Source organism: Octodon degus, unplaced genomic scaffold (assembly GCF_000260255.1).
Source record: "Octodon degus isolate 3935 unplaced genomic scaffold, OctDeg1.0 scaffold00033, whole genome shotgun sequence".
Classification (NCBI taxonomy): Eukaryota; Metazoa; Chordata; class Mammalia; order Rodentia; family Octodontidae; genus Octodon; species Octodon degus.
Window position 1 is genome coordinate 5,205,002 of NW_004524609.1, and position 27,192 is coordinate 5,232,193.

The 27,192-nt window shown below is 36.1% G+C and overlaps 1 protein-coding gene across 4 annotated transcripts in view; it reads left to right on the forward strand.

Moving 5' to 3' along the window:
• The window catches only part of Helz (helicase with zinc finger), a 168,186-nt gene that overhangs the window by 70,414 nt on the left and 70,580 nt on the right, over positions 1–27,192 (forward strand). For 3 of the 4 annotated variants that reach the window (XM_004630034.2, XM_023713863.1, XM_023713865.1), the window contains 5 exons: positions 4,545–4,878; positions 5,879–6,009; positions 11,429–11,608; positions 12,215–12,319; positions 23,313–23,491. In XM_004630034.2, coding sequence (XP_004630091.1) covers positions 4,545–4,878; positions 5,879–6,009; positions 11,429–11,608; positions 12,215–12,319; positions 23,313–23,491 — 929 coding nt within the window. The remainder of the gene's footprint in view (positions 1–4,544; positions 4,879–5,878; positions 6,010–11,428; positions 11,609–12,214; positions 12,320–23,312; positions 23,492–27,192) is intronic. The other variant, XM_023713864.1, reaches the window with a different exon arrangement.

Consider the following 27,192-nt stretch of genomic DNA (forward strand, 5'->3'; position numbering starts at 1 on the left):
GCCCATATTCAGAATACCACAATGACAGGCACTCCCATCATGAAACAACTGTTACAAATTACCATCTGCAGTGCAGTAGCTTAGTTCCCAGGTAGTTGAAAGATTTTTAATACAATGAAGATGCATATAGTGCCATATTAAGGATGAAAATATGCTAGCTGTAAAAACTGTACTACTGTTCTGATTTTCTGTATATGACAAATACGTAAATTTATACTTGTATAAATACTGGCAAGAGTTAAAGAACTGGTAAAATTACAGACATTTTTATGTTTTAGCAATTGTCTCCTTTTTGAATGTTCTTCAATATTCAACTCAAAAAAATAAAGAAATATAAGAGACTAGCACAACATCAGTTGCAACGCTTGGTGCTCATGTGTATAGTGCACTTAGGCATGAAAAGGATTGTGGGAAACAGATTGTAGACTATGTAGTATGTAGTCTTTTTTACAGGTATACTTAAACTTTTTTTTTTTTAATCTTTAAACTTGGACAGTTAATAAGTTAGTATTTGCAAATTGAATACTAACCAATATAGATAATCACCTTTGTGTTATATATGTTAACTGTATAAGACTTTTCTTTGTCTTTGAGATAGTCTCGCTCGGCAGTTCAGGCTGACCTTGAACTCACTTTGTAGCCCAAGCTGGCCTGGAACTCACAGCAAATGCTCTTGCCTCAGCTTCCCAAGTGCTGGGATTACAGGCATGCGCCACCACGCTTGACTTGTACAAGAGTTTTGAAAAATCTTTGAAATGAGAATTTACTGCTGCAAATGTAACACGTGACAAGTAGGGAGTTACTGTAGCAGAGAATTCAGGAAAACTTCTAGTCATATCCTTACCCCAGGATATCCCTGAATATGAAGGGATATTTTTTAAATGTCTTGGTGTTTTTATTTATTATCCTTATTAATTAATTAATTTTTATGTGGTGCTGAGAATTGAGCACAGGTCCTTGTACATGCAAGGCAAGAGCTCTACCACTGAGCCACATCCCTGGCCCTGATTGTTCTTTAATACATCTGCTTAACAATGGCCTAATGTAGGGATCAGTTTTTTAAAATAACTTCTTTTATAAAGGGCCAGATAGATTTTGTGGCCCCTGTGTTACAGTCTGATATCCTAGTTACTTTTTTGTTGCTTAGACAAAATTCCTGACACTCAGAAGTTAAAGGAAGAAATGTTTTTATAGTTCACAGTTTGTAGAGGTTTCAGTCCATAGTCAAGTGGCTCCAAGGCAGGGTGGCATGGTAGAGGGGCATCATAAAGGAGAAATGGTTCATGGCAGGGCAGGTAGAAGGGAGCAATCAGTAAAGCAGCAGCAGCAAGCCTTGCCACCCACACCCAGCATAGGTCTTCTCATTATTCACAGCCGGAACTGTGTTAAGCCAATTAGTGAACTAATCTAGTTATTACATCCTTAATGCATATTCACATTCCCTTAATCCCAGTGTGACACACCCTAGATCCAGCCACCTCTGAAAAGCCCGATCTATGACGCTTTGGGAGACATGTAGATGTAAAATGATTGTTTTGGTTTGATTCAGTTTGGTTTGGTTTGTTTGTTTAGGTTTCCTTGTAAAATATGTTCTTATTCAAGGGTGGTACAAAAATAATCAGAGGGTTGATTTGGTCTTTGGTCCATGCTTCGTTGTGTTTGATGGAGTAATTTTGTGTCTGTTCAATCGATAGCAGTCATCAGAGCAAACCCAAGTCCTTGTTGGAATTGTTCTATTGTGGTTAGAGACACAATTTAAAGATAGAAACAACAGATTGAGTGAATGGACTCATCTCTGAATAATTTGGATGTGTATTGTCAGTAGTAGATGTGTTGTGTCATTGAAATACCCTGTTGTGAAATTGTAATCAGAGCTACCGCAGGATTGGTGGTATATTCCCAAGGTTCAGAGACTATATCAGTGAAAAATTTTTTGACAGTTTAAGTAGAACACTACTAACAATGAAAGTAATATTGAGGGAATTCATACTGGTTTCTTACATTTTGATAAGGATTGAACTGTATCTTTAAAACAGTAGTCTTCGCATTCTTTTTTTTTTTTTTTTTTTTGGCGGAACCGGGGATTGAACTCAGATCCTTGCGTTTGCCAGTCAAGCGCTTATCCTACTGAGCCATCTCCCCAGTCCCAGTCTTAGCATTCTTTTCTTGAAAATAGATTAGAAGTGTGGTTTTAAATACTTTTTTTTTTTTTTTTTTTTTTGGTTTAAGGTTGAATTTAGTAATAAATTTATCTTCTAAAAGAGATGGTCTTTAGGGAAGAAAGACTTTTTTTTTTTTTAGGGCACAGGATGCCTTCAGGGCAGGTCTGGTTTGCCTTGAGGATCTGGGAATCGAACCACGCGTGTTATCCTGGGCCTGACTGCTTTGTTTAAGCAGGCACTTAAATAACTGAGCTAAGAGGCAGGCCCCCCAACAATCATTTTTTTTTTTTTGGGGAACCAGGGCTTGAACTCAGGCCCTTGTGCTTACCAGGCAAGTGCTTATTCTACTGAGCCATCTCCCCCGCTCCTAAGAGATGGTCTTTAAAATCAGTCTGGAAATTCAAGAGTATGGTTTGATAGTATGAAATGTTATAAAGAAATAAGGAAAATACATTCTGAATTCTTTTGAGATCTGTTTGTACTTATTCTTAGCCACATGCTGAGGTGTGCTCAGTGATTCTACCTTGAAGTGAAATCTGTTAAATTCTAAGAGATACGTTTTCAAAAGAAATTTACTTTGGCTGATGCTCTGTGTGCATTAAAGCGCGCAGTGGCGTGTCTGTCTAGCCAGGTTGTTGTGCCAGGTTTCTCAGTGCCTTCTCAGGCTTGGCATGACAGACCCAATATGGAGTGCACTTTTCCTCAGGAAAATAGGTTTGTTAGACCTTGGGGCTGTTGCTCTGCTTCTCTAACTAACCCCAGGGGTTGCCTTGTTACTCTGGTTGATTTTTATTGTTCATATAGTCAAAAACCCATTGAAAATAGATTCACTACATAGATTTGACATTAAAATATTAATTAAGAGATACAACTATTGCTGTGGTTGAGAGAGCCATATTTTTTACTAGCTAGAAGTGTGGTTTTAAGTTTTGAAAATTTGGTTGGTTATTCTGTAATTACCCAAAAGCTTACCAAGTATGTTAAATTTAAATACTGATTGTGAAATGTGGCATGCAATAATGGAAAGACAGCTTTTCTTTTTAGGAAGAAATAGCTTTGATGATTATGAAATATATTTTGTATTTTTAGGTATTTGTGAGTTAGTTTTAAAAATGTAATTATTTTAATACCTAAGAGAAATTACTAATAGAATTCGTTTTAATGTCTTAATAATTTAGAAGATTAAGTATTGTAGCTAAAACTTGTGGTAGAAAGTCTATAATGGCTTCATTTTCAATGTGATGAATCTTCTGTGGGAAAAGCTGTGTTTCTTAATGGGTTTTGTGGGTGCGTGTGTACCTCTACTTCAAAAGCTTTGTCATGAGGCATAACTAAATGATGAGGATTTTCTTGTTGCTTTAAAACTGTGAAATTACTTTTTCTTGCCTGCTAAATAGTGATTGTTTGGGGCTAGCAGATTCTAAAATGAATATAATAGTGAAATGTTTATGTATTTCCTAAGGTAGAATTTCAAGAATTTGTTAGAGAATAATGCAGTGATTGAAATGGAAATATGGTACCTGGGACAAAAATCAGAAAATTGCAGAAATTTAAAATTTGCCAAAGAAAATTTATCAAGCTTTCAAAGTTTTAGGTTCTAGGCTAGTCACTGACAACTTTAAGGCAGAAAAGGCATTTCATGAATGTCCTTGTAATTTGTAAATTATATGAATGGATGTTCATAATATTAATATAGTTATTTGTAGTAGCTGGTTTTCTAATATACAAAAAAATACACATTTCCATGAAAGGAATTTATAAAGTTTTTTAAAAAATGTTTTCTTCTTATAGAATTTCAAGATAGTCTTGATGTCATATACACAGATCTGAAAATAATACTACCATTAGATGTTGTCTTCTCCACAAAGATATTAAGCAGTTTAACTTTTTCAAGTGTTTTTAAACCTCATAAGAAAAAGTAGAAAATGTATCCCTTACTTGTCATGATAACATTACCAGTCCCATTTCATACCATAAAAGCCAAGTGACAGTCATTCTCGCATTCTGTGTTTGTCCATGTAAATCAGCCTTGGTTCTCTGTACATCTTTCACATATGTGTTCTCTCATAGCTGCATGTGCCTGTGGAACTGTGACTACCCCGCTGTTCTAAATTGCGGCATCCGAAGTTCCTATAGGAGCTCTGCCTCCTTGTCTCTGAGAACACAGGGTTATTCTGGTTATTACTCATTAACACTATTGAAGGAGTCTTTTGCAAAGCTTGGATTTAAGGCAGAAAGCTAGTCTGCAGTCATTAGCATTATAGGTTAGAACTTACAGAAGTTACAGTTTTTGGTATGTTTATATTTGATTTTTTTTAACCTTTCTAGTTTTTATGATCTTCATGTATAATACTGAAGATAGTTTTCTGTGTCTGATTTTAGATTCAACCTAAAAGTGCAATTGCAGATTCTAGCAAGCTTCATGCTCACTGGAGTTTCTGGAGGTGCAAAGTATGCCCAGAACGGACAACTTTTTGGTCGTTTTAAGCTTACTGAGACACTTTCTGAAGACACTTTGGCTGGACGACTGGTGATGACCAAAGTCAATGCTGTTTATTTATTACCAGTTCCTAAAGAAAAGGTAGTACAGAGCCAGGGAACCAAAGAGAAGGTTTATGAAGCTACTATTGAAGAAAAAACAAAAGAATATATATTTTTACGGTTATCCAGGGAATGCTGTGAAGAACTCAGTCTTCGGCCTGACTGTGACACACAGGTATGTTTGAAGGTGACATCTTGACCATGTCTGAAGACCATTGTCAGCCAATCTCCTTCTCCTGATTTGATATACTTTCTACTGTATGTAATCAGAAGTGTTAATAGTTAACTTTGAAGTCTTCTATTTTTGAATTCAACCTCTGGTAACTCCCTTAGAAAATATATTTAAAAAAAAATTAACCTCTGGAATGGTCCAGTTGTATACAAAGTTGAATTTAAATCAGCATTGGGAAAATAAGTGAGAAACTATTTAAACCTATATCCCGGGAACATGCCTCTCTGTAGCTGTATTTGCTCTTGCTTTCTGCATTTAAAGGTTTTAGTTGAATTGTATATTCAGTCTGTCATTCAACTGGAAGTATGACATCTTTCCTTTTAAACATAAAAATTGGTGAACATTATTCATCTCTAGTTAGTTGGCACAGTGTAAAAGGGCTGGTTATTATTCTAGACATATTTCAGAGGTGATTTAGTTTATCAAATGTGTTCTGTTTTTGTTTTTTTTGAGACAGGTTCTGTCTGTGTAGTTCAGGCTGGCCTTGAGCTCACTTTGTAGCCCAGGCTGGTCTTGAACTCACAGCAGTCCTGTTGTCTCAGCCTCCCAAGCACAAGTTCTGGGATTACAGGTGTGCACTACCTCGCCTGGCCAAATGTGTTCTTGATAGGAAGGGTTGAATCAGATAACCTTTATATTTATATAGAGATTAATTTATAAGTGGCTTGGTTTCTCAATATGTAAAGTGTGATTAGTAACTCTGTATCATTAGTACTATTAAATGAGATAATCCACATAAAATGCTTATTGCTGTGCCTGGTCCTAAATAAATAAAGCAAATACTATCCATACTTCTTATTATTGGAATATGGTTTTACTTAGACTCTCTAAACTTGTTCCTGTTATCTCCACAAAATATTCTAGTGAACTGCTAGCATCAATGTTTGTTTGCTTCAATGTCTTTTTTTTTTTTTCTTCTTCAAAAATTCCTTTTGTATTTCAGGTTGAACTTCAGTTTCAATTAAATCGATTACCCCTCTGTGAAATGCATTATGCACTAGACAGGATCAAGGACAATGGTGTATTGTTCCCAGACATCAGTATGACTCCCACTATACCTTGGAGTCCCAACAGGTACAGAAAGGAGTTGTCTTAGTAAGAGAAATTTGTTAATATTTAATTGAATGTCTGTGTCAAGGAACTTAAACCTACTTTTATAAGAAGGGTTTCCTATGTTCCTTAGGAGACATTTTAATAGTTACAAAGGAAGATAACGGAAACCTTAGAATGAAACATTTGTGGTTCATCATCTATTTTGTTTGCTTTTGCTCACAGTCTAAATGAGTTCTACTGATTTTCTTAACAGCATTTAACTTGAAACTATGTATGCCAAGCAATTTAGGGCTATTTCATTTCTTTTGATACTGGTAATCAAACTTGGGACCTTGTGCTTACCAGGCAGGTACTATGCCATTGAGCTATATCCCTGGCCCTAGGTCTATTTCTGAATAGAATTAAATGAGAAAATTAAAGCCTTTTTAATGTAGTTTGAATTGTTAATTTTTGTATGTAGATGATATTGTGATTTAGCAAAGTGGGCTGGAAGATACTGGTTGGAAACTGTTCTCAAGTGAATGATTATATAAATATTGTTCTACTTAAATTTTCTTTGGTATAACTTTATATGCAGCTAAAGAAGATACTTCTGTTTTTGTTTTCTAAATAAGTTGTAGTGATAGACTGAATATTTGTCTTTATCCTTTTCGTTGGTGTTTTTTTGTTTTTATTTTTTTATTTCTGAGAGAGGTTCTCTGTATTTTGGGTTGGCCTTGAACTCCCTGTGTACTGCAGGCTAGCCTCAAACTCACAGTAGCCCTCCTACCTCAGCCTCTCCAGTGCTTTCTTGTTGGGTTTTGTCCAGTTGGCCCAGATCTTCCTCCGCTTACTCTGCTTTTTTTTTTTTTTAAATGTTACCTTTTAAGAGATCGGTATACTGTGGAGGCTTATCATGTATGTCAATTAAGCCATGGCAGGGTATGCCTGTTCTATACTATTGGATGCTCCAGAACTTTCAGGAATTGGTTTCCAAGTCTCTGGGTGTTGTTGGGAAGAACGAGCACAGGACCATGTGGGACCTGTGTATAGCAGGGCCCAGAAGTGATACCGATCAGTTCCCCAAACATTTCATATCTTCTGTTCCTAAAGAAGGCACTGTCTTGCAGCCTGAAACTCCAATCCTGTTTTTACTTCCCTTTACTGCCTTTTCTGTGTTTTCTCTTTACTGTCAAACATTTTGAGAAGGAATAGCTTGAGATTTCTAGAGCGATCCAGTTTTTCTTGCTCACTGTGCTTCTAGTGGTGAAAGTCCATGAGGCGCCTGTTGCTCAGCTCTTGTTTGGGTTAGCTTCTCTGTGTTTATCCCTTTCTTTCCATTCTTCAGACCAGGGCTTAGCTATAGGCTGGACTACTCTGTAGCTGTCTAGTTTGTCTTCTCTCTTGCTGCTGTGTCACCACAGCTGTTACAACCTGTATGATTCTTTCAGAGTCAGTTTTCCAAAATAATCATGTCATTTAATTGCTCACCAATCTCTGAAGGCTTCTTGAAGTGTCACTGAAGTGTGAGAGGGGAATACAAAGCTCCATTGCCTGGTTTCATCTACTCTGCTCTCTAGCAATGTTTTTTTAAGAGTTCGCGGCTCACTTTTTCCATATCTCCATGGTCAGGCCATATTTCATTGCCTTGAAGTTTATTTAATTTGCCTTATTCATGTTTGACCCCTTTTCTTCTTATTAATTCTTTTAAATACTTTTTAAAAATTGAAATGAAATCCACATAACATAAAATTTACCATCTCAGCCATCTTAAGCATGTAGTTCGATCTCCAAAACCATTTCATCTTGCAAAACAGAAACTACCCATTAAGGAACTCCGTATGCTCTTCTTCCCCCGTCTTTTCTCTCTATGTAATTTCCTCTCTGAAATAATCCTTGCCTGGTATCATCCAGCTCAAGTGCTTTCTCTTTCAAATAGATGAACCCAACCTTTACATTTCATTATCTTAATAAACATTTTTTAAGTACCTGGCATATGCTAGGCATGGTTTTGTGCTTTCAAGTATAATTTCTCTTCAATTAATTTTTGTCAGTGTTATATGTTTCTGCTTTTCTCACAGCTTCTGAGGTCTTAAACTGTGCCTTATTTTGTACACCAGTAGAGTCTTTCACATTGTTTATATTGGACACATTCAAGTTAATAAGTTTAAATTTAAAAATTAAAATTAACTTTTTCTTTTTTAATGTATTTCATACGGGGTCTCACTATGGCCCCAACTTATCAAATATGAGGACATACCAGTAAACGTGTGAGCACTTTTACTCAGTATGTTCACCTCTGATAATTATGTATATTATAACCACACACTGTGTTAACTGCAAAAGTAATAGGAAAATGTCAGTAGCAGAAAACTTTCAACCAGAAAAAGACTTATTACTGTAATATAAGTAGTAATTAAAAAGTTCCTAGTCTAGGAACATACTGAGAAGCCTTTATCCATTTAAAATCTTTTCTGGAGTAATGTATAGCTAGATAGGTGAATGAAGTTGAGAGATTACTCTTGAACATGTAGTCTGTAATTACAACAATGTGTTATGTCAGAGAAGGAGTTTTTGAACTAATCTGGTTCTGAGAATGAATTTTTATTTTAGCCGATTAGATTTGGAAAGACTATTTTAAGTTGTGAAAAATCAAAGATGATCCGTAGCATATGTGTTATAAATCTTTCCCTTAATAATTGGTGGTACAATAAATAAATACAATTTGTTTTAATCATTGGCTCTCTTTACATATTCATTATTCATTGCCAGAAATTACAGAGATGACTGAGATTGATAAAGTTACTGATCTGCTCTGAAGCACTTATTTACACTGAAACAGTTGATAAGCAGAATGGGTTGCATAAAAAGAGATATTGACATATTTCAGAATTATACCTGTAAGTTTGTCATTAATCTCTCTTAGATTTGTACTATGTATTTAATCGTATATCTTATCTCATTCTTAAAGTCCCCAGATTGGAAAGACTGGAGTGTGTGGGTTTTTGTTTTTTTTTTAGTTTTGGTTTTAAAAGTGTATACTAGTTAAGTAATGGAATTCTCAGAGAATGTTTTAGTAATAGTAAAATTAAGTATAGTTTTATCACTCAATTATTTTTCCAAACAGCTTCCTGTGAATATTTTAGTTTATGTAAAGGTATGTATTTTCTCATTGAGTCTTTAAGGTAATCATTTGATTGTAGGTATCATTATCTCCAAGTACACTTAATTTAGATACAGGAGACATTCCTGGTTCAGGGCAGGTATCTGGAGTCATAGAGGTCAGGCTAAACCAGGGAGAGGTACAAACCTAAAGGTGGGTGATTTATGGCTGGTGTAGGGGTGTGGCCATGCCAGCAAGTCTACCTTTTCTCTCTGCCTGTAGAACATGCTGATTGGTTGGTTGGTTGGTTGATTGATTTTTGTCTTTTTGAGACAGGGTTTTCCTTGTGCAGTTCAGGTTGGCCTTGAACTCACTTTGTAGCTCAGGCTGGCCTCAAATTATCAGCCATCCTTAGTGCTGGGGTAGGCCTGTACCACCATGCCCGTTGATTTTCTTCTTGATGCTGTTCCCTCAGGGTTTATGTGATGACTGCTGTAGATTTATTTACCATATCCTCTTTTCCAGCCAGCTGAAGGAGGAAGTCAGTGGAGCAAGAAAGGGTTTCTCCTAGTTAAAAATAATAATTATTAATGGGGTTTCATTTGCATATAAAACAACTTCTTAGGGACTTCTTCCTAATTCCAACAAAGGAAGCTAGGAAATGAAGTGTTACTTGGCTGGCAAGGCCCAATAGTAGAGGAAGGCCGAAAACAATGCTAAGAATGTTATAGACTGCATACATCAATTCTGGACCTAGGAATCACCTACAACCTTAGAAAAGATGCAAATTGCTAGGTACTCGCAAAACAGTGAATATAAAACTGATTAATACAGAGGAACTCTGAAGTAAAGTAGTTGAGGTTTAATAAATAACTTCCAAAAAAAAATACTACCATTATTCAGTGTTCTTTTTTTCTTTGTTTTAATGTAAAATATTTTCAAGTTCAGCAAAGTAAGTAATGCTATGTTTATGTGGTCATAGTTAAGATTTTGTAGTTTAAATTTTGAGGGGGGAGGTTTAAGATTATTAGTCAAAGCTAACACATTGTAGGTTTGATTTTCTTTTTTTTCTGTAAGACCCAAAGCATGATGATTATTATAATAAACTAACCTCTGATTAAGTAGTATGTAGCCTCATAAAGAGGAAATTTTCCTGCCTAACTCTGATTTCCTACTTCAGGATTATTTTGTATGTTCTTTTCTCATTTTCTAAGAATCTTAATATATCCTTCCCATTTTGGTTTATATCCCCATCATTTTTGCCATTATTGTCATAATATTTAATGTTTGAATTCTGAGTTTGAGAAAGAATGCTGTTACTTCTCCACTTATTTGGTTCAGTATCTGCTGTCCATTAAATCTTCAAAACTCAGGTTGGACACTATTAGAATAAATCTTAGAGTAGCCATCTCTCTTACCCTGACAGGTGTCATACTCTTAAAAAAAGGGATGTCTATATAATTTTTGTCTATGAAAGTATTAGAAAATGTTTCATATTATTTGGTTTTGTGTATTTTAAAAAATTTTCCATTTTCTAAATTAACGTTTTGGGGCCGGGGAGATGGCTCAGTGGAGTAAACGCTTCCCTGGCAAGTGCAGGGGTCTGAGTTCAATTCCCGGTTCCACCAAAAAAAAATTAACATTTTGTAAAAATTTGGTAACTTAGGTAATTTGGTAACTTAGTCCCTACGGAATTAAGATTTTTCTTTTCCTTTTGGTTTAAACCTTAAATTATGAGACCTTTCACTGGATTGGAATTTTAAATTTAATGAGTTTTCCTTTCTCATTTTACTTACTATGCAGATAAATGAATAGTTTGTTATTGCCAAAAAAAAGTTTTCTGATTTTTGTTTTTGTTTTGTTTGTGGGTTTTTGAGACAGGATTTCATTGTGTAGTTCAGGTTGACCTTGAACTCATACGGCCCAGGCTGGCCTTGAACTCTTAACAGTCCTTCTGTCTCAGCTTCCAAGTGCTAAGATTTCAGGTGTGTGCCACCATTGCTTGGCTTTTTCTGATTTTTTTTTAAATTAAAGTGAAATTATATTTTGAAACATTGTCATTATAAAATTGGCAGCACCTAAACTAGAAGTATTTAATGTCTTTACATTAGTTCACGGAACTTCTTTGCAATTCCACAAGTAAACTAAAATTACTTTTGGTACATATTATAACAACTTACAGTGACTCTCTTGGGTAATTTCCTAAAAAGTGGGTTGAGAATAGTATTATTTGTTATAGATGCTGTGCTATTTCGATTGTTTTAATTGTTCAGTAAAAAGTAGGATACTTAGTTTCCTGTTCTGTTTATTAGTAAGATAAGTATTTTTAAAATAACATGCATTCTTAATTTTCCACAGACAATGGGATGAACAGTTGGATCCTCGACTAAATGCAAAACAGAAAGAAGCTGTTCTGGCCATTACCACTCCGCTTTCCATCCAGCTGCCACCTGTCCTTATCATTGGACCCTACGGGACGGGCAAAACATTTACACTAGCTCAAGCTGTCAAGCATATACTGCAGCAGCAGGAAACTAGGTGAGGGGAAGAGATGTGTGCCTGGGTCTTACTAGCAGGGTATGGCTACTGTGCTTATATCAAATACAAAATGAAGTGGGCCAGCAGATAGTTTTTCCCTAGCTCTTAAAAATTAGAAACAAAAATAGAAACAAACCTACAGAGCTGGAAATAAGCTCAGTGGGAGAGCACTTGCCTACCATGTACAAGGATCTGCACTCATTCCATGCACAGGGGGTGATGGTGGTAGTGGGGGCAATCTCAGGGCACTAGGGTAGGAGTTCTCTTAGAATGTTTTAAGATTGGAAGTGTAGAAAACAGTAAATAGCCATTAGAACTTAAAGTCTGTGAAGGAATTTGTTACACGTTAGAGCACAGAGAGCTGGGTTTAAAAGTATATTTCTATATGTAGATTTAAAAATAATTTTGGGGAACTTAGTTTATGGAGTAATATGATTTTCTAATAATATGCTATATGTGTATTTTTAATGATACATTAGAGAGTACCAAGTAGTTTGAGGTAAATGCATACTATTAAGATGGCCACTGCTTTTTTTTTTTTGTACTATATTGCTTAAATAGTTTTTGTGTTTTATCATTTTTTTTTATTTGCACCATTTATTTCAGCAGGATTCTCATTTGCACCCATTCTAATAGTGCTGCTGATCTCTACATAAAGGATTATTTACATCCATATGTAGAAGCAGGCAATCCCCAGGCAAGACCTCTCAGGTATTTTTAAAGGCTTATTATGTATCTTTGTCATACTTTGTTATTCTTAAGAAAAGGTGTCTGTAAAGATTTTAGTAACCTTGGAAATACCAAAATCTTTAACTGCATTTAGAAATGAGATCCTTTAAAGAAATCATTTAAATTAAGCAAAATGTAAAAACATTTGGTCATTTCTTTAACATTAAGAACTGAAAAAGACATCCTTTTTTAAGTTTTATAAGTAAAATGTTGTTAACAATTTGAGTAGATTTTTATATGAATCTCTAAATGCTAGTATAAGAAAAATGTAAAATGAGTAAGTCAAATTTAATGTAATTAAGATTATAACATTTAGCATGGCAGAGCAGTCGTACAATGACAGTTTTGTCTGGAAATGGAATCTGACTATGACCATGCATGTAATGTCTTGGAAGCCACGTGCTCATAGTGTGAAATGCTGAAATGATTTCTACAGCTAAAAGTAATTGATTGGCATTGACAGCTTCTTCCTACTGTTTAAGAAATAAATATCTTGATACAGAAATGTCATCTGAGTATATGTGGATACTAGATGTATTTAAATACAGTATTGTGGGGAATACAGTCCTTTTCTTCAGAAAACAAGAGTCATTAAGTGGTTATTTACTATATCATTTGCTGTCATTGTTATAAGAATTAATACTTAGTTTTGCTCTTTTACAAACTAATGTGTCATGGCCTAGGTTGTTGAAGTTATTAATTATTGTCTACAAATTAATTTCTAACCACATGATTATTCACATTTTCTTTGTAGTTGAGCCCAGGCAAGGAAAAGTGAAATAACAATATTGAATTATTTAATAACCATAATCATAGTCATTTGAATGATTTTAGAATTGGATTTTTAAAACAGAGAAAGTGATGTGGCCTTTACAGATTTTTCTGCTAAATTTTGTTTTAATTTTAGAAGACAAATGAAGCAGAAATAATTATTTAAGTACAATACAGTTTTATTTAATAAAATTCACTCTAAGTGAAATGTGGTATTTATTGAAGGATAAAGTCACTACTAACTAGTTTACTTCAGATTGTAATCTTACTAGTTCACTTCAGATTCAAGTCTTTTTTAATTTTTTTGGTTACCATTAACTAAATTAAATAGCTAGTATTTTTGCCATATTTTTACTCTAGTGGAGATAGTTTGTCTTATTTGCTTGTATAATGTGTGTGTCAGTATGTGTTGCGTAGGAAACATGACAGTTTCAATTATCGTGTAGTTCATGGTTTGGAAACGGTGGAAGAAAGTCCTATCAAATCTTGGTCTACTTAGCATAGGTAGTTTGACCTCTGGTCATAGGTGAACATGGAAACCCATCTTTTGTTAGGTTATGATTAGCTTTTTCCAGATAATGTTTTTTGAGGTTATAATCTAACATGTGCTGTATCTAAGCATGTAGAATGAAAACTGTGTTGTAGTGGAGTATGTGTCTAATTTTAGAGGTCCAAATACACAATGTTGTCTCCATGCAGATCTGTCCCCTATAAATCTCAAAAGTGGTTCAGTCCAAAGTGGCTAAGTATTAGGATTTATTCAAATCCAAGTGTCATGTTATTTTCTTGAGTATGTGGAATGAAATGAGAAAAAGCCTATTTTCTCTAAATATTTTCTATATATAAACCTATATTTTTCACTGTCGCCTTTCTCTTTGGGAAAGGTGTTAACTTACAAATATGTTTCCTAGGAGGATTAATACTTTGAATTCTTACAATTTATTAACACCATCTGTTATTACCTTTATTTCAGATTAAATTATAATTTTTCTCATAAACAACAAATAGAGGTTTGAGAGATAGTGTGGAGAAAATTAGGATGACTTTCTCCTCTGGGGAAATCAGCTTTATCTGAGTTATTCCAGGATGCAGGGGAAGGAACACAAGAGGGCACCAAGTGTCTGTGTTGGCCCGTGAGGAAGCGTGAAGGTCTCTAGGGAGCAAGAGAGTCTGCTGTTCTAATGGTGGCATGTAGTCAAGCCCCAGCCTTGTGAAATGTGGTGCTATCAGGATAGCTAAGGAGCAAGTGTGGGAGTAAATATTCTTAGATATATACTTGATGATTATTTTTTGTTTGTTTGCTTTGTGGTTCTGAGGATTGAGTCCAGGGCCTTTATACTAAGCTACTTTCCTTTCCATCTTGTTTTTATTTTTAAATTTTTAGATAGGATCTTGCTAAGTCAAAGTTGCCTAGGCTAGGCTTGAACTTGTGGTCCTCCTGCCTCAGTCTCCTTGCTTAAAATTTATAAAATTCTTATGCTTGCCAGGATTTGAACTGATCTAAAAATATTTTGAGATGGAGTTTTTAGGAGTCATTGTAGGTGACATGTAGTTTCTATTTTTATTTCATTTAGTGATAGAAAATTTAAAATGCAATATATTTTATACATAGCTCCTTTTTGTATATGGCTCTTAAAATCAGCATCTGGTCCTGGTAAAAGTTATGATTAGGGAGATGTCATCTTTGGAAAAAATGTGTGTTTGTTGCATTGTAGATAAATTAAAGGCACTTATTGTTTTAGATGTTAAAAAGAGACTTTCTTTAGGGATGAAGTCTGACTCTTGGTGTCTTAATAACATATTCAAGAGGTTTTTTTATTTGTTATGTATGAATTCAATACGTGGATAAGATTCCAGTGAATTAAAGTTTTGTATTACCACACTATATCCTATTTTAACAATCATAGGGCCTGGGAAGATAGCTTGGCAGTCTAACGCCTGCCTGGCAGGAACAAGGACCCAGATTTTTTTTTTTTTTTAATATTTATTTATTTATTTATTTATTTTGTGTGTGTGTGGCCAGCTCAGCCTACCAGGGGGCGGGGCTGGCTGGCATGTGGTGCTGGGGGATTGAACCGCAGTCCCTGTGCTTTGCTTAGCTTAGCTTGTTCTAAGTAGGTGCTTTAGACCACTGAGCCATCTCACCAGCCCAAGGACCCAGATTTGATCCCCAGTACCACATACTGTGCTGACCCCAAAACCCGGGGTACACCATGCTGGCCACCTAAACCAGGCATGGTGGTGCATGCCAGTAGTCCCAGCGCTGGGGAGGCTGAAACAGGAAGATCACTATGAGTCTGAGCTGCGTAGTGAGACCCTGTACCAAATGAAAAAATAAAAGATTAAAAAAAAAAAGAATCATAAATCATATGGGGTATATGACTGTCATGCTGGGGATTAGACCAGAGCCTCCCATTTGCTAGGGAAGAGCTCAGTCACTGAGCCAGAGCCCAATCTTTTATAATGTGCCTAGAAGTGGCATTTGTCACTGTCCAGATTTTTTTTTTTTGCACAGATTTTTAGAAAGGTGTGAGATATGTTTTAAATGATTTTGAGTGTCTGCCTTAAATATTTTACAAAATGGAAGTATAAAGAAAGTATTTAAATTTTTTAATGGCCAGTGAGATAGCTCAGCAGACTAGATGCCTTCTTAGGCATGCGCAGGGATCAGGGTTTGATCCCCAGTACCACATGCTGCACTGGTGCTGAGCCAGCCACTGAGTCTGGGCGTGGAGGATCATTGGGAGTCTGAGCTGCGTAGTGAGGCCCTGTACACGATAGAGACAAAATAAATTTTTTGGAAGTCAGCAGTAGAGAAATATTCTTATAATGAAATAGGCCAAGTAATCAAGCGTTGTATTCCTATTACTTTCAATTTAGTTTTCTTTTTTTAAAAAATCTTCTTAGTTAACTATTTGGTAATAATAACCAGGCAGACCCTAGTGCCACTGAGTTTTATCCCCAGTCCTGGCTTCAGTTCAGTACAGTTTTCCAAATAACTGTGAAAAAGTAGGGGATTTAGAATTTAATTTTCTTTGAGAATGAAGCAGTGTTTTTGAGTTTCTTGATGAGTAATTTGAAAACCCACCATTTTCTCTTTCACAATGAAATATTTATTGAGGAAAATATAGACAATGACAAAGGAGAAAATAAAAATGATAATCTCACCAGCCAGAGGTGAACACTACTCACATTTGGGGGATTTGGTTCTGTTTATTCACATAGTTAAATATATATACTATGGTTAGTATGAGTAGAGTCATAGCAGATAGCAAAATGAGATATTTGGAAGAAAATTCTGCTTTGCTGATTTGATTAAACATTTTATTAAAACTAAATATGTTATAAAATATTTTTATATCTATTGGAAATGACATGGATTACTTTGATCAGTAATGTTTTAAAAATCCATTACTTTTTCAACTATAATTTATATTGAGACCTTTATTTAATGTTTTGGCTTTGTTGAATAACAAACTATAATCAGTTTTAAGGTTCCATGGAAGATTGGGACAGATTTTAGAAAATGAGATTAGTTTGTGTGCAGAGTACATTTTTGCCACCTCTGAAGTGCCCTCAAGCAGGTAGGTGTCAAGCAAACAGACAAATGTGTAGCCTGAAGCTCAGTGGTGAGGTCTTGGCTGGAAGGAGAGATGTGTGAGCCGGTGGGGTGACCCTGGAAGCCGCTGTGGATATGGGTGAGATCGGCCTAAGAATGAAGTATTTTTAAGTTGGTAGTAAAAACATCTTTTCTTACTTAGCTGCGGCCTGTCAAACATGAGGGACAAATAATTCTCCTTTGGCCATTTTTTCTTACATTTATTTCTACTTCTCTGTAATCAGCATATATGAACTGTTACATATCTTAATTGGCTTTAGATATTGTTGACTATTATGGTAGTTTTCATTTTTAGTATTTTCTATAAATATTACATTGTAAATTCTTTGCTCCTAACAAACAGTATTTCCTTTCAGTGCTTTTTTGCTTTTGTTGTAGCTTAAGTAATCTTTATTTACCTATTATTTGATTTGCTTGGTTTTCTAGGCAATTTGATGAGGTCTTTGTATCATAAGTAATTCTGCAGATGGCTAACTTTGTACATTGTCAGAACTCTTAGCTGACTTACCTGTGCCTTTTTTTGTCCTGGAGACTAGTCCGGTGGGTTTATCTTGTGTCTCTGTCCTGAGATTTTGTTCTGTTATCTGGACACTTCTTTTTGCCCTCATCTTGAGAATTTTTCTTCTTGCCTGTAATAAATTTTGCTTTGCAGATCTTAGACCTTCCTCTTCCTTAATTTCCCACCTTGTTCTTTAGTGGTGTGTAACTTTTCATGTGGATGATACTTAGTGTTTTCAGCTCTTCTGAGGAGGTAAATAAGAGATATTTTTGAGCTTTTGGACTTCTGAAAATGCCTTTATTTTCCAATCAGATTTAATATATAGTTTTACTGGGGGCTGAGTAGAATTCTTGTTTGAAACTTAGTTTTATAGTGTTTCTTTAATATTAGCTTCTGGTAAATTGAGTATTTAGATAACTGGTCTAAATACTTAGGATTAGTAACCATTAGGATTTATTTCCTGACTAAGTTGGATGCATGTGGAGGTGTTTCCAAATGAGCTGGTGGTTGTCTTTTACCTTTTGAAAAAAATGATCATTATAATAGAGAGTATGATTCTTCTACCATTTCTAGGTTGTCTATATCTATATTGAGTACATTTTCCCTTACACCAAATATTACTTTCAAATATAGAGTTGAATTGAATGAAAATGGGAAAAATGAAATTAATTCTACTTTGGTTTGAATGTTGAAAATTTTTTTTGTTTTGTATTTTAGGGAAGGGTCTTCAGGGTGTTCAGGGTCTCACTGCTAGATTGGAATCATAGTGATCCTCCTATTTACAGCCTTCCAAGTGCTGGGATTATAGGTGAGCGCCACCACGCCCAGTCTCAATTGCCATCTCAGCATGCCCAGGGGTCAGGGCCGGCCGGCAGACCCAGGGATCAAACCCCTGGCCCCTGCGCCTGCTTGCAGGTGCTTTAATCCACTGAGCTATTTGGCCGGCCCTCAAAATATTTTCATATGATTTATTTTAAATAAGGTTACCAACTTTATGCTAATATTTTTCTTTTTTAAACATTTTTATTTCATTACTACATGTTTTTGTAGTACATGTAGTTTGCAATCTACGTGGGGGTAGGGAATGGGTATGTGTATATAATACAGCTTGTTATTTTTAAAAATTCCCTTCCCTCCCTCCAATTCCATCCTGATTTTCTATTACTAATCTTAGCTCATGTAATGGCATAAAATGTTTACCTTCACTGATGCTATTAGGTTCTGTAAGTGGCATATCTCTTTATTCTGTTTATTTCCCCTTCCCCTCATCCTCAGACTTCACTCTTGTTTCTTTAGACCACTTTCCTAGTAGAAGAGATCCGTCTCTTGTCCCCATGTCTCATTATTCTGTTTGTGCTTTGTCTCACTTGTTTGGGAGATACCACATGGCATTTAAGCTTGTGGTCTGCTCGGTTTCACTCAACTTATTGTTCAGATGCATCCTTTTCTCTATAAATATGTCAAGTTTGTGAATTTCTTTTAGCTGAGTAGTATTCCATGATGTATAGGTAATGTACATAACATGTCCAGGATTGGTTATCATACAGTGTGCTGCCGTAAGCATGAGTGTGCAGGTAACCCTGTGCTGTGGGGACTTGAGCTCTTTGGAGAAGACACCAGCAGGTAACAGCTGGGTCGTAGGGAGTTTCTAATTTCAGTCCTTTGAGAAAGCTACATACTGATTTCCATACTGGTTGAACTAGTTTACATGCTAATATTTAAAAAAAAATTTAAGTGATAGCTTTTAATAAATCTGTTGATGTAGTATTATAACAATTTCAGTGTCTAAAAAAGAAAAACCACTTAATAATTATATTATAGTGAAAACAATTTTTAAAACTTTGCTTGTAAAAATAATTTAAGGTAGCTTTCTTTAATCAAATATACAGAAGTTGGGCAGGCCTAATAATTCAGCGGACTAAAGTGCTTGTTTAGGCAGAGTGCAGTGGCTAGGATTTGATCTCTGCCAGGGCACGCTCCTGTAATCCCAGCACTTGGGAGGCTGAAAGCAGTAGAATCACGAGTCTGATCTGTGTAGTGAGACCCTCTGGGGCCGGGGACATGGCTCAGTAGGATAAGCGCTTGACTGGCAAACGCAAGGATCTGAGTTCAATCCCCGGTTCCGCCAAAAAAATAAATAAATAAAAAATAAATAAATAAAATTGAGAGCCCTCAACAATCGCTCATTGAGAAAAGGCAGTTGTTAGTGAAATTTTAGGCTGGTGAGACACTAAGTAGCAGATCTTCCTATTTTTTAGAAGCCTAGTAAAAAAGCATTTCTCCTACTGTTTCTCATACAATCTTTTGGAAGAAGTAGAAAGCATATCTTAATTGGTTTGGCTGCTTATGTTCATGTTGTTACCAGGTTTTGAGGTGTTCAAATGCCTTCTGAAGGTGGTTGTAGGGTTTTTCTGTCCTTAGCAAAGAATAGGTCAAGACAAGCACAAATGATGGCAAAAATTTTATTAAAGGTAGGGAAAAAAACAGGCTCTTCAGAGCAAGTTTGGGCCAGGTAAAAGTAGAAGAAGTGCATCTGTAGTATGAGGGTGGCCACTGCGCAGGAGTGGGCACAATGGCAAAACTCAGTGTGGTCATCCTTTCTGTGTCACTTAGCGACCAGGTTGATGTCAAGTTTCAACCACTGAATGGAAAGCCTGCTGGAGTTCTCCAGAGAAATCCTGTGCCGGACTTTGGAAACTGCTTTGTGCATGTGTCCTTGGATTTTGTGATAAGCAGGCCATACCTACTTACTAGCCAGCTTTACCACACCTGGATGTCCTGTTTGACCTTTTGCATTTGTGTAATGTGTATTGAATATTGCTTGAGTATTAGAAATACTTGTCTTAGTTTCAGATTTGCTATGGGTGAAGGAAAGTGGAGAACTTCTGTTTGTTTCTACTAGATACTGCGCTGCATATTACATGTATTTTATTTCATTTGTTTCCCCAAATCCTTAAGAGTTTGAATCATTAAATCCATTTTGGAAATAAGAAATGTGACTTTAGAGAGGGTAGGGACACAGGTTTGAATCCTGGCTGCAAACCCGTTGAGCTTCAGTTTTCTTAACTATCAAAAAGGAGTAATAATGATGAAAATAATCACCAGGCAGTAATCTTTGTAATTTCACCAATGGATCAGACACAGAAGGAATGTCCAGAGTTTCACTTCAAGAGGTCTTCGGTCTTTTATCTGCTGATAACCACCTCCCCTTCCTTTTTTTTTTTTTTTTTTTTGTGGAACTGGAAATTGAACTCAGGCCCTTGCACTTGCCAGGGAAGCGCTTATTGCACTGAGCCACCTTCCCAGCCGTCCCCTTCCATTTTAATCCATTCTTCCTCTTTTGTAAGGTATGCTTGTCACATGGAAATGAACTCTCATTCTTTTTCTCTATACAGCTTTTCCTCTCCTCTTTCCTTTTCTATTATGCTATTTTAAAAACCACTAGAAGGGACCTTATCTGCATTCTTTTAAGCAAAATTTAGCAGTTGTCTGTACTCCTTAGCTCTGCATCCTCTTCTTGAGTGAGCTTAAGCTAAGCAGGTAGGTAGCCTTCTTTATTTCTACCCTGAAACCATTATTTTTGTTGCAGTGGTTTTTTTGTTGCTAAGGCCCATGTTCAGTTCTCATTTTCTCCAGCTTCTGAACAGCTTTCGGCTCTGTTTGTCTCTCTCATTTTTTATTTTTGAGAGAGGGTCTCACTGCATAGTTCAGGCTGGCCTTGTATTTACTATGTATCCCAAGCTGCCTCAGCTTCCAAAATGCTGGAATTACAGGTGTGTGCCACCATACCCAGCTCTTTTTTATTCCTCTTAAAATGCTTTTTTAAAAATTCTTGTATCCATTTGGTATGTGTGTTAAGAATTGTGTACAAAGTGAATCATGTGTACTGATCCTCAACACAACCAATAAAAATCTCAAATATTGACTATGATGGGCTTTTTTTTTTTTTTTTTGGTGGAGCTGGGGATTGAACTCAGGCCCTCACGCTTACCAGAGAAGCACTTATTCCACTGAGCCATCTCCCTGGCAAATCTCAAATATTGAAGACAAAAAAAAAAAAAAAAATTCTTGCATCCAATACTCTACAATTATCTATTTTAGTGACTTTCACATTCCTTCCTGTCACTTGAATGTGTTCTACCCTTGCCAGTACTGCGACAGTCCGTCTGTTATTGTTTTCACTAGTTTCTTTTTAATGTACTGTTACTCTCCAAGTAATCTCATGTAGTGACCAGGTTTAGTATCCCTCTAGTTTTGTGCCGTTTGATCTGCACATTCTCCTGAACTTCAAACATGTATCATTTGGCATGTAGATATTTCCACTTGGATGTCTACTGGATTTATCTAAAACAGAACTCCCAAATTCCATCTGATTCTGTTTCACCACCATTCACCCAGTTTTAAAAGCATGGAATCTTCCTTTCTCTTAAATTTTACCTCCAGTTCCTCAGTAAATTCTGTTTGTATTATTCTTTGGGGGGAGGATGCCAGAAACCAAACTCATGGTTGCATTATTCTTGTTTGAACTGCTTAATGAGACTTTGTCTCAAAAAAGCTTCTAATGACTATGTCTGTTATCAAATCTCCACTGTTGCCATACCAGTCTTAAGTTACTTCTCTTTTCCAGATCCTTGCAGTAACCGAACTGGTCTCTTGCTTCTACCTTATGCTTCTACCTCCATCCCACTCAGTGGTGTGTTGGAGTCAACTGGTACTGCCTTGTGAGAGCTGCTGTGCACTTATCTTCCCATGTGCGCATATGAAGCAGCCATGCTAGTAGGCATGGTTGTAGTTTTTCTACCACATGCATCAGCGAACACTACCTACCAGCACCCTCCCCAGTGCTATTAACCATTTGCTAGTGTGTGGAAGTGTAACCCTCTGTCCAAGTGTGGGGTGTAGTCTAGTCTTCTAACAGTTTAGGTCGTATCATTTAGATCATGACTGCCCTGTCAGATTTTGATGGCTTTTCATTAAACCCAGAGTAAGCCTTTATGATATTCCTAAGCAGTACATGCTCTAACTCTGTGATATCTGAGAGATCTTTGTTATATGAATGGGATAGAGATGGATGGGTAGAGTCGTTTCTGTACCATCTTAGTAATCTACAATACCAGGCCTATTAATATTTTTCAGTTGAAATTAGTGCACAAAATGTACTTTATTTATTATTTTGTATTTTAGTGCAGGGTCTACAGGGTCTCACTACACAGATCAGACTCCTAGTGATCCTCCTGTTTTCAGCCTCCCAAAAGCTGGGATTATAGACCTGCAACACTAGTCTCAATCACCATCTCAGCATGCCCCGGGGACAGGGCCGTCATGGCTCCCCGGGGATCGAACCCTGGTCCCTGGGTCTACATAAGCATGTTCTTTAATCCGCTGAACTATCTGGCTGGCCCTAAAAGATGTACTTTTTAAAGATTTTCACTCATAAGGCTTTCTGATTGTTCAAAAATTAAATTTATTTTTAAATTTCTAGAACCTGAGACAGAGGTCTATTTAGATGTAGGTTTAAGACATATTATGATGTCATAGCTCTGTAAGTCCGACATTTGAGAGGCTGAGGCAGTGAGATCACAGATTTGAGCCCATCCTGGGCAACTTTAACCTTATCTCAAAGTGAAAACTAAAATGAGAGTTTGGGATATGTGCAAAAACTTTTACATTTATATTATACTACTTCATATTTTTATTTGCATTAATAAACAGACAATATATTTTGATAATGTCCTATGAAAGGTAATCCTATAATGAAGATATTTTTAGCTTTAAAATTGTAATGCTTGTTTGTATATCAGTGTTATATATCAGTGTTCTAATGTAAGCTTAATCTGAGTGCTTAAAAGTATTTATTTTGTAGTAGTTACCTATACTTCCTGCTTACGTCTTTTTTTTGCTAAGGCACAGCCATAGTGATCATTTTATGTTAAATTCTAATCCAGTAGAGTGTTAACAGTGAAGAGATTTGTTTTTGTTAATTTCCAGATATTATACTCTTAAAATAACAATGTTAATATTTTAAACATTCATTACTATTAAGACATTAATAAGTGTAAATTGCAACTGTTAATCTTCTTTTATAGGGTATATTTCCGAAATCGCTGGGTGAAGACTGTCCACCCAGTTGTCCATCAGTACTGTTTGATCTCAAGCACACATTCCACCTTTCAGATGCCACAGAAAGAAGATATTCTTAAACACCGAGTAGTGGTGGTGACTTTGAATACTTCACAGTACCTCTGTCAGTTGGATCTTGAACCTGGTATGCCTGCACAGTGTCTTCCGGGGGTTGGTGTCCCGTAGTTGGTAGGCCCAATCTGGCCAACTGCCTATTTTTGTAAATAGTCTTATTGGACAAAGAGCAGCCACCCATGCTCACTTACTTACTGTTTTCTTGTCTGTAGATGCTTTTATGCTGTTGTAGCTGATTGAAGTTGCAGCAGCAATGAATTTGTGGCCCACAAGAACTAAAATAAAAGTAGCTCTTAAATGAAAAAGATCTGCCAACCCCTAGTTTAAACATTTTTGTTACTGATACTTCATTTGTTCTCTAATTGGTCAAGTGGTATTTACTTACTAATGATTATCTGAAAAATTTAGATTTGCGCAGTGTTGGTGTCTTTCATAATTTTTTTCAAGTTTTTGTCTCAAGTTGCTTTTGCATTATATAGTATTAAAACAATCGTGTAGGATTTTTTATGACATGCTATTAAAACTGTTATATACTGAAATTGTGTAAAATCAACCTAATATGTGCATACAGATGTAAGATGACAAGTTGTTTTGAAAAATATGGTAGAATTTAACCATCAAAAAGTAGCACCACTTTAGAAGGATATTTATTTATTACTATCATAATTGTTGACACTGTTCTGTACTTCTTTGCCATCTCCTTTTGGAATTGTTTTCAGAACCAGTGACATTCTTTTGAACAACTGATTCCCCCTGGAACATAGAGACTGCTCTCTTCATTTTTGTATTTTTGGCACCTGACCCAGGGATAGACACTTGGAGGTTCTTGATAAACTTCTATTTATTTTATTGTAGTCATTTTTTCTGTATTTTTTAGGGGAGGGTCTACAAGGTGTTCAGGGTCTCACTACTATATTGGACTTGTAGTGATCTGCCTGTTTACAGCCTCCCAAGAGCTGGGATTACAGGCACGTGCCATCATGCCCAGTCTCCATTGCCATCTCAGTGTGCCCTGGGGGTGGGGCTGGCATGGCAGGTCAAGGGATTGAACCCCTAGCCCATGCACCTGCTTGCAGGTGCTTTAATCCGCTGAGCTATTTGGCTGGCCCTCTTCTGTTTATTTTAAATGAAGAAATGTTATCCAAACTTTTTTACTTTTTAATGGAGAATAGGTTTTAGTTTTTGAAAGCTTTCAAAATCCTTTTTGAAATATATCTAAGATGAATAAAGTAGATGATTAAATTGGGCAGTACCATTAAGGGTTTTTTTAAAAAGCAAAATGAGATGTGCCACTCATGTAATGAGACTTAATTTCTTGTGTATGCAGTTCATGGTTCGCTGGTTAGGGCAATTACAGAAGCAACATTTAAAAGATTTTGAACAGTAACAGCATCATTAGAATGAGTTGTATCTCATCCCAAGGGACTTCTTTGACTTAACAATTAACTTGAAATGTGTATTTTGGTATGTTTGTCTGTCAGTCTCATTACTTTATGATTATATACTGCATATTTGGCACATAGGTTAAAAACCTAAACCTCCTACACAGTGTGGTTTTGTGAGAAAAAGTAATAGCTTTGAAGAGCTACTAGAATATACAGTCATATTTACTGGAAATAAACTTGGTCCTTCTGGAAATTGCTTATACTTTATTACATTTCATTCTATCAATCCTAGGGAGGGTTATATTACATGTAAGAAAATTAACACTCATGCTTAAGTCAGTTTGATTAATTCAAGTTACCTTTTCTAGCTGAAGGTTTTTTTTTTTTTTTTTTTTTTTGCAGTACCAGGGATTGAACTCAGGACCTTGCGCTTGCCAGGCAAGCGCTTATTCTACTGAGCTATCTCCCTGGCCCCAAGCGATTGTTGTTTGTTTGTTTGTTTTTGTGATACCGGGGGTTGAACTCAGGACCTTGCCAGGCAGGTGCTTATGCCAATGAGCTACCCTGCTCTAGCTAAAGTTGTAGTCGATAATTTTATGATTTATTCAGGTCCTAGTGGAAGCCTAGATCTATTTGTTATCTAAGGAAAACAGATTTTTCCACTAGTCTAGAGTTTAGATCTTACATTTATATAGTTTTTCTTAATTATTGAGAACAAGAACACAAATCCTCCTCAGAAAGAAAAATACATGTGGCTATATCATGCTTAGGGTACATCAATAAGCAGTTAAGTTATTCATACTTATATTCTTGCTTCTAGCCATTTGTTTGGGTGACGAATGATGTTATTATCAGCCAGCCTGACTGAGAAAGTTCTCAGTTTAAAAACAGGTTGCATTGGAAGATTGTGTAAACAGATTATTTGGAACCCTCCATACTCACAGCAGTGGCTATAGAAACAGATCAGCAACTCACAGGAAGCTCGTTAGCCTGTTGTACCACTGCCTTCTAGAGAGTTTTAATCACTTTTCATTCTATTGAAAAGCTACATCTTTGTTAATAGAGAGGCTCCTCCTCTGGAGAGTGGGGTGGAGTTGGGGCTTTTTCTCTCAGTAAGTCACCAAAGAGGTTTTTTTCTCCTCCCCTCTTAGGGAAAGGGACATTTCCCCTTTTCTTGCATACACAGCATTTTGCCCCTGGGTGAGTGGTAGCAACAGCCAAGAAAGGAGGTACTTCCTCCTTTGCAGTTTTTTAAATCTGAGGAACTTTGCAAGTGTACACGTTTGACATTTATCATCTATTAAGTTTGAAGGATAGTGATTATTTTTTAAATACACATCAGGTTCAAAAAAGGTGTTTTCTCTATGTGGTCATGTGCCACTTAACAGTGTTTCAGTCCACAGTTGACATTGGCCTGTGACAATGGTTCTATAAGATTATAATGGAGCTGAGATTCCTATAGCCTCAGTGTCATGGCAAAATGAAGTGGTTGCATATTATTGTGCACATTAGTGGTGACAGTGGTGGGGATAACACTGCTGTGAAAGTATCTGTTATGTACTGGGTATGACAACAGGCAACTCTATTCCTGGTGTATGTATATATTTATATGTATATGAGATGGGGTCTTTTTTTTTTTTTTTTTTTTTGGCCCAAGCTTATTTTGCACTCTTACGCTCAAACCATCCTCCTGCCTCAGCCTCTTGGGTAGCTGGGCACTAGAAGTATGTGCTACCATGCCCTGTTACTGTATGCTGTTATCATTTTTATAATACACAGAAAAGTTTAATATTTTCCATCATTTTCTTGTTTGATTTAATCTTGTATTGTTTTGCTCATCATGGCCATAGGACCAGTCCCTTATGAGGTCCACTGTTGACTGAAGCATTATATCTATGTGGTCCCTATTTAGTCTGTATATGTAGCAGGTAGGGGCATGCAGATTTAATGTTCATGTAATGACAGAATTGCTTCAGGTCGTACCTTGTGAAATGGGCCCTTGGTACACACTGCATCATTGTATGGGAGAAATAAACTTAAACAGCCAGATTAATGAATTTGCTAATAAGAAACCCTTGTTTTAGTCCTAATAGATTATAACCTTCACCTTCTAGATTACAGTCTGATTTTCTTTAATTTCTAATATGAACTATTATTTTTTTGTCTCTGACAATAGTGACACAGCTTTGGGGCTATCAACGGTTTGGTGTTCTTTTGGTCAAAAGCCCTTTGTCTTAAACTTTCAAATCCCTTCTGTATGTACTGATTTTTTTCCCATAATTTTATTGATAAACAAATAGCAATGAGACAGTTTCAAACCAAATTGGTAGGACAGTTTCAATACTTAACACATTGCATACATCCCTCCCAGTGGTTAATTGTTGTA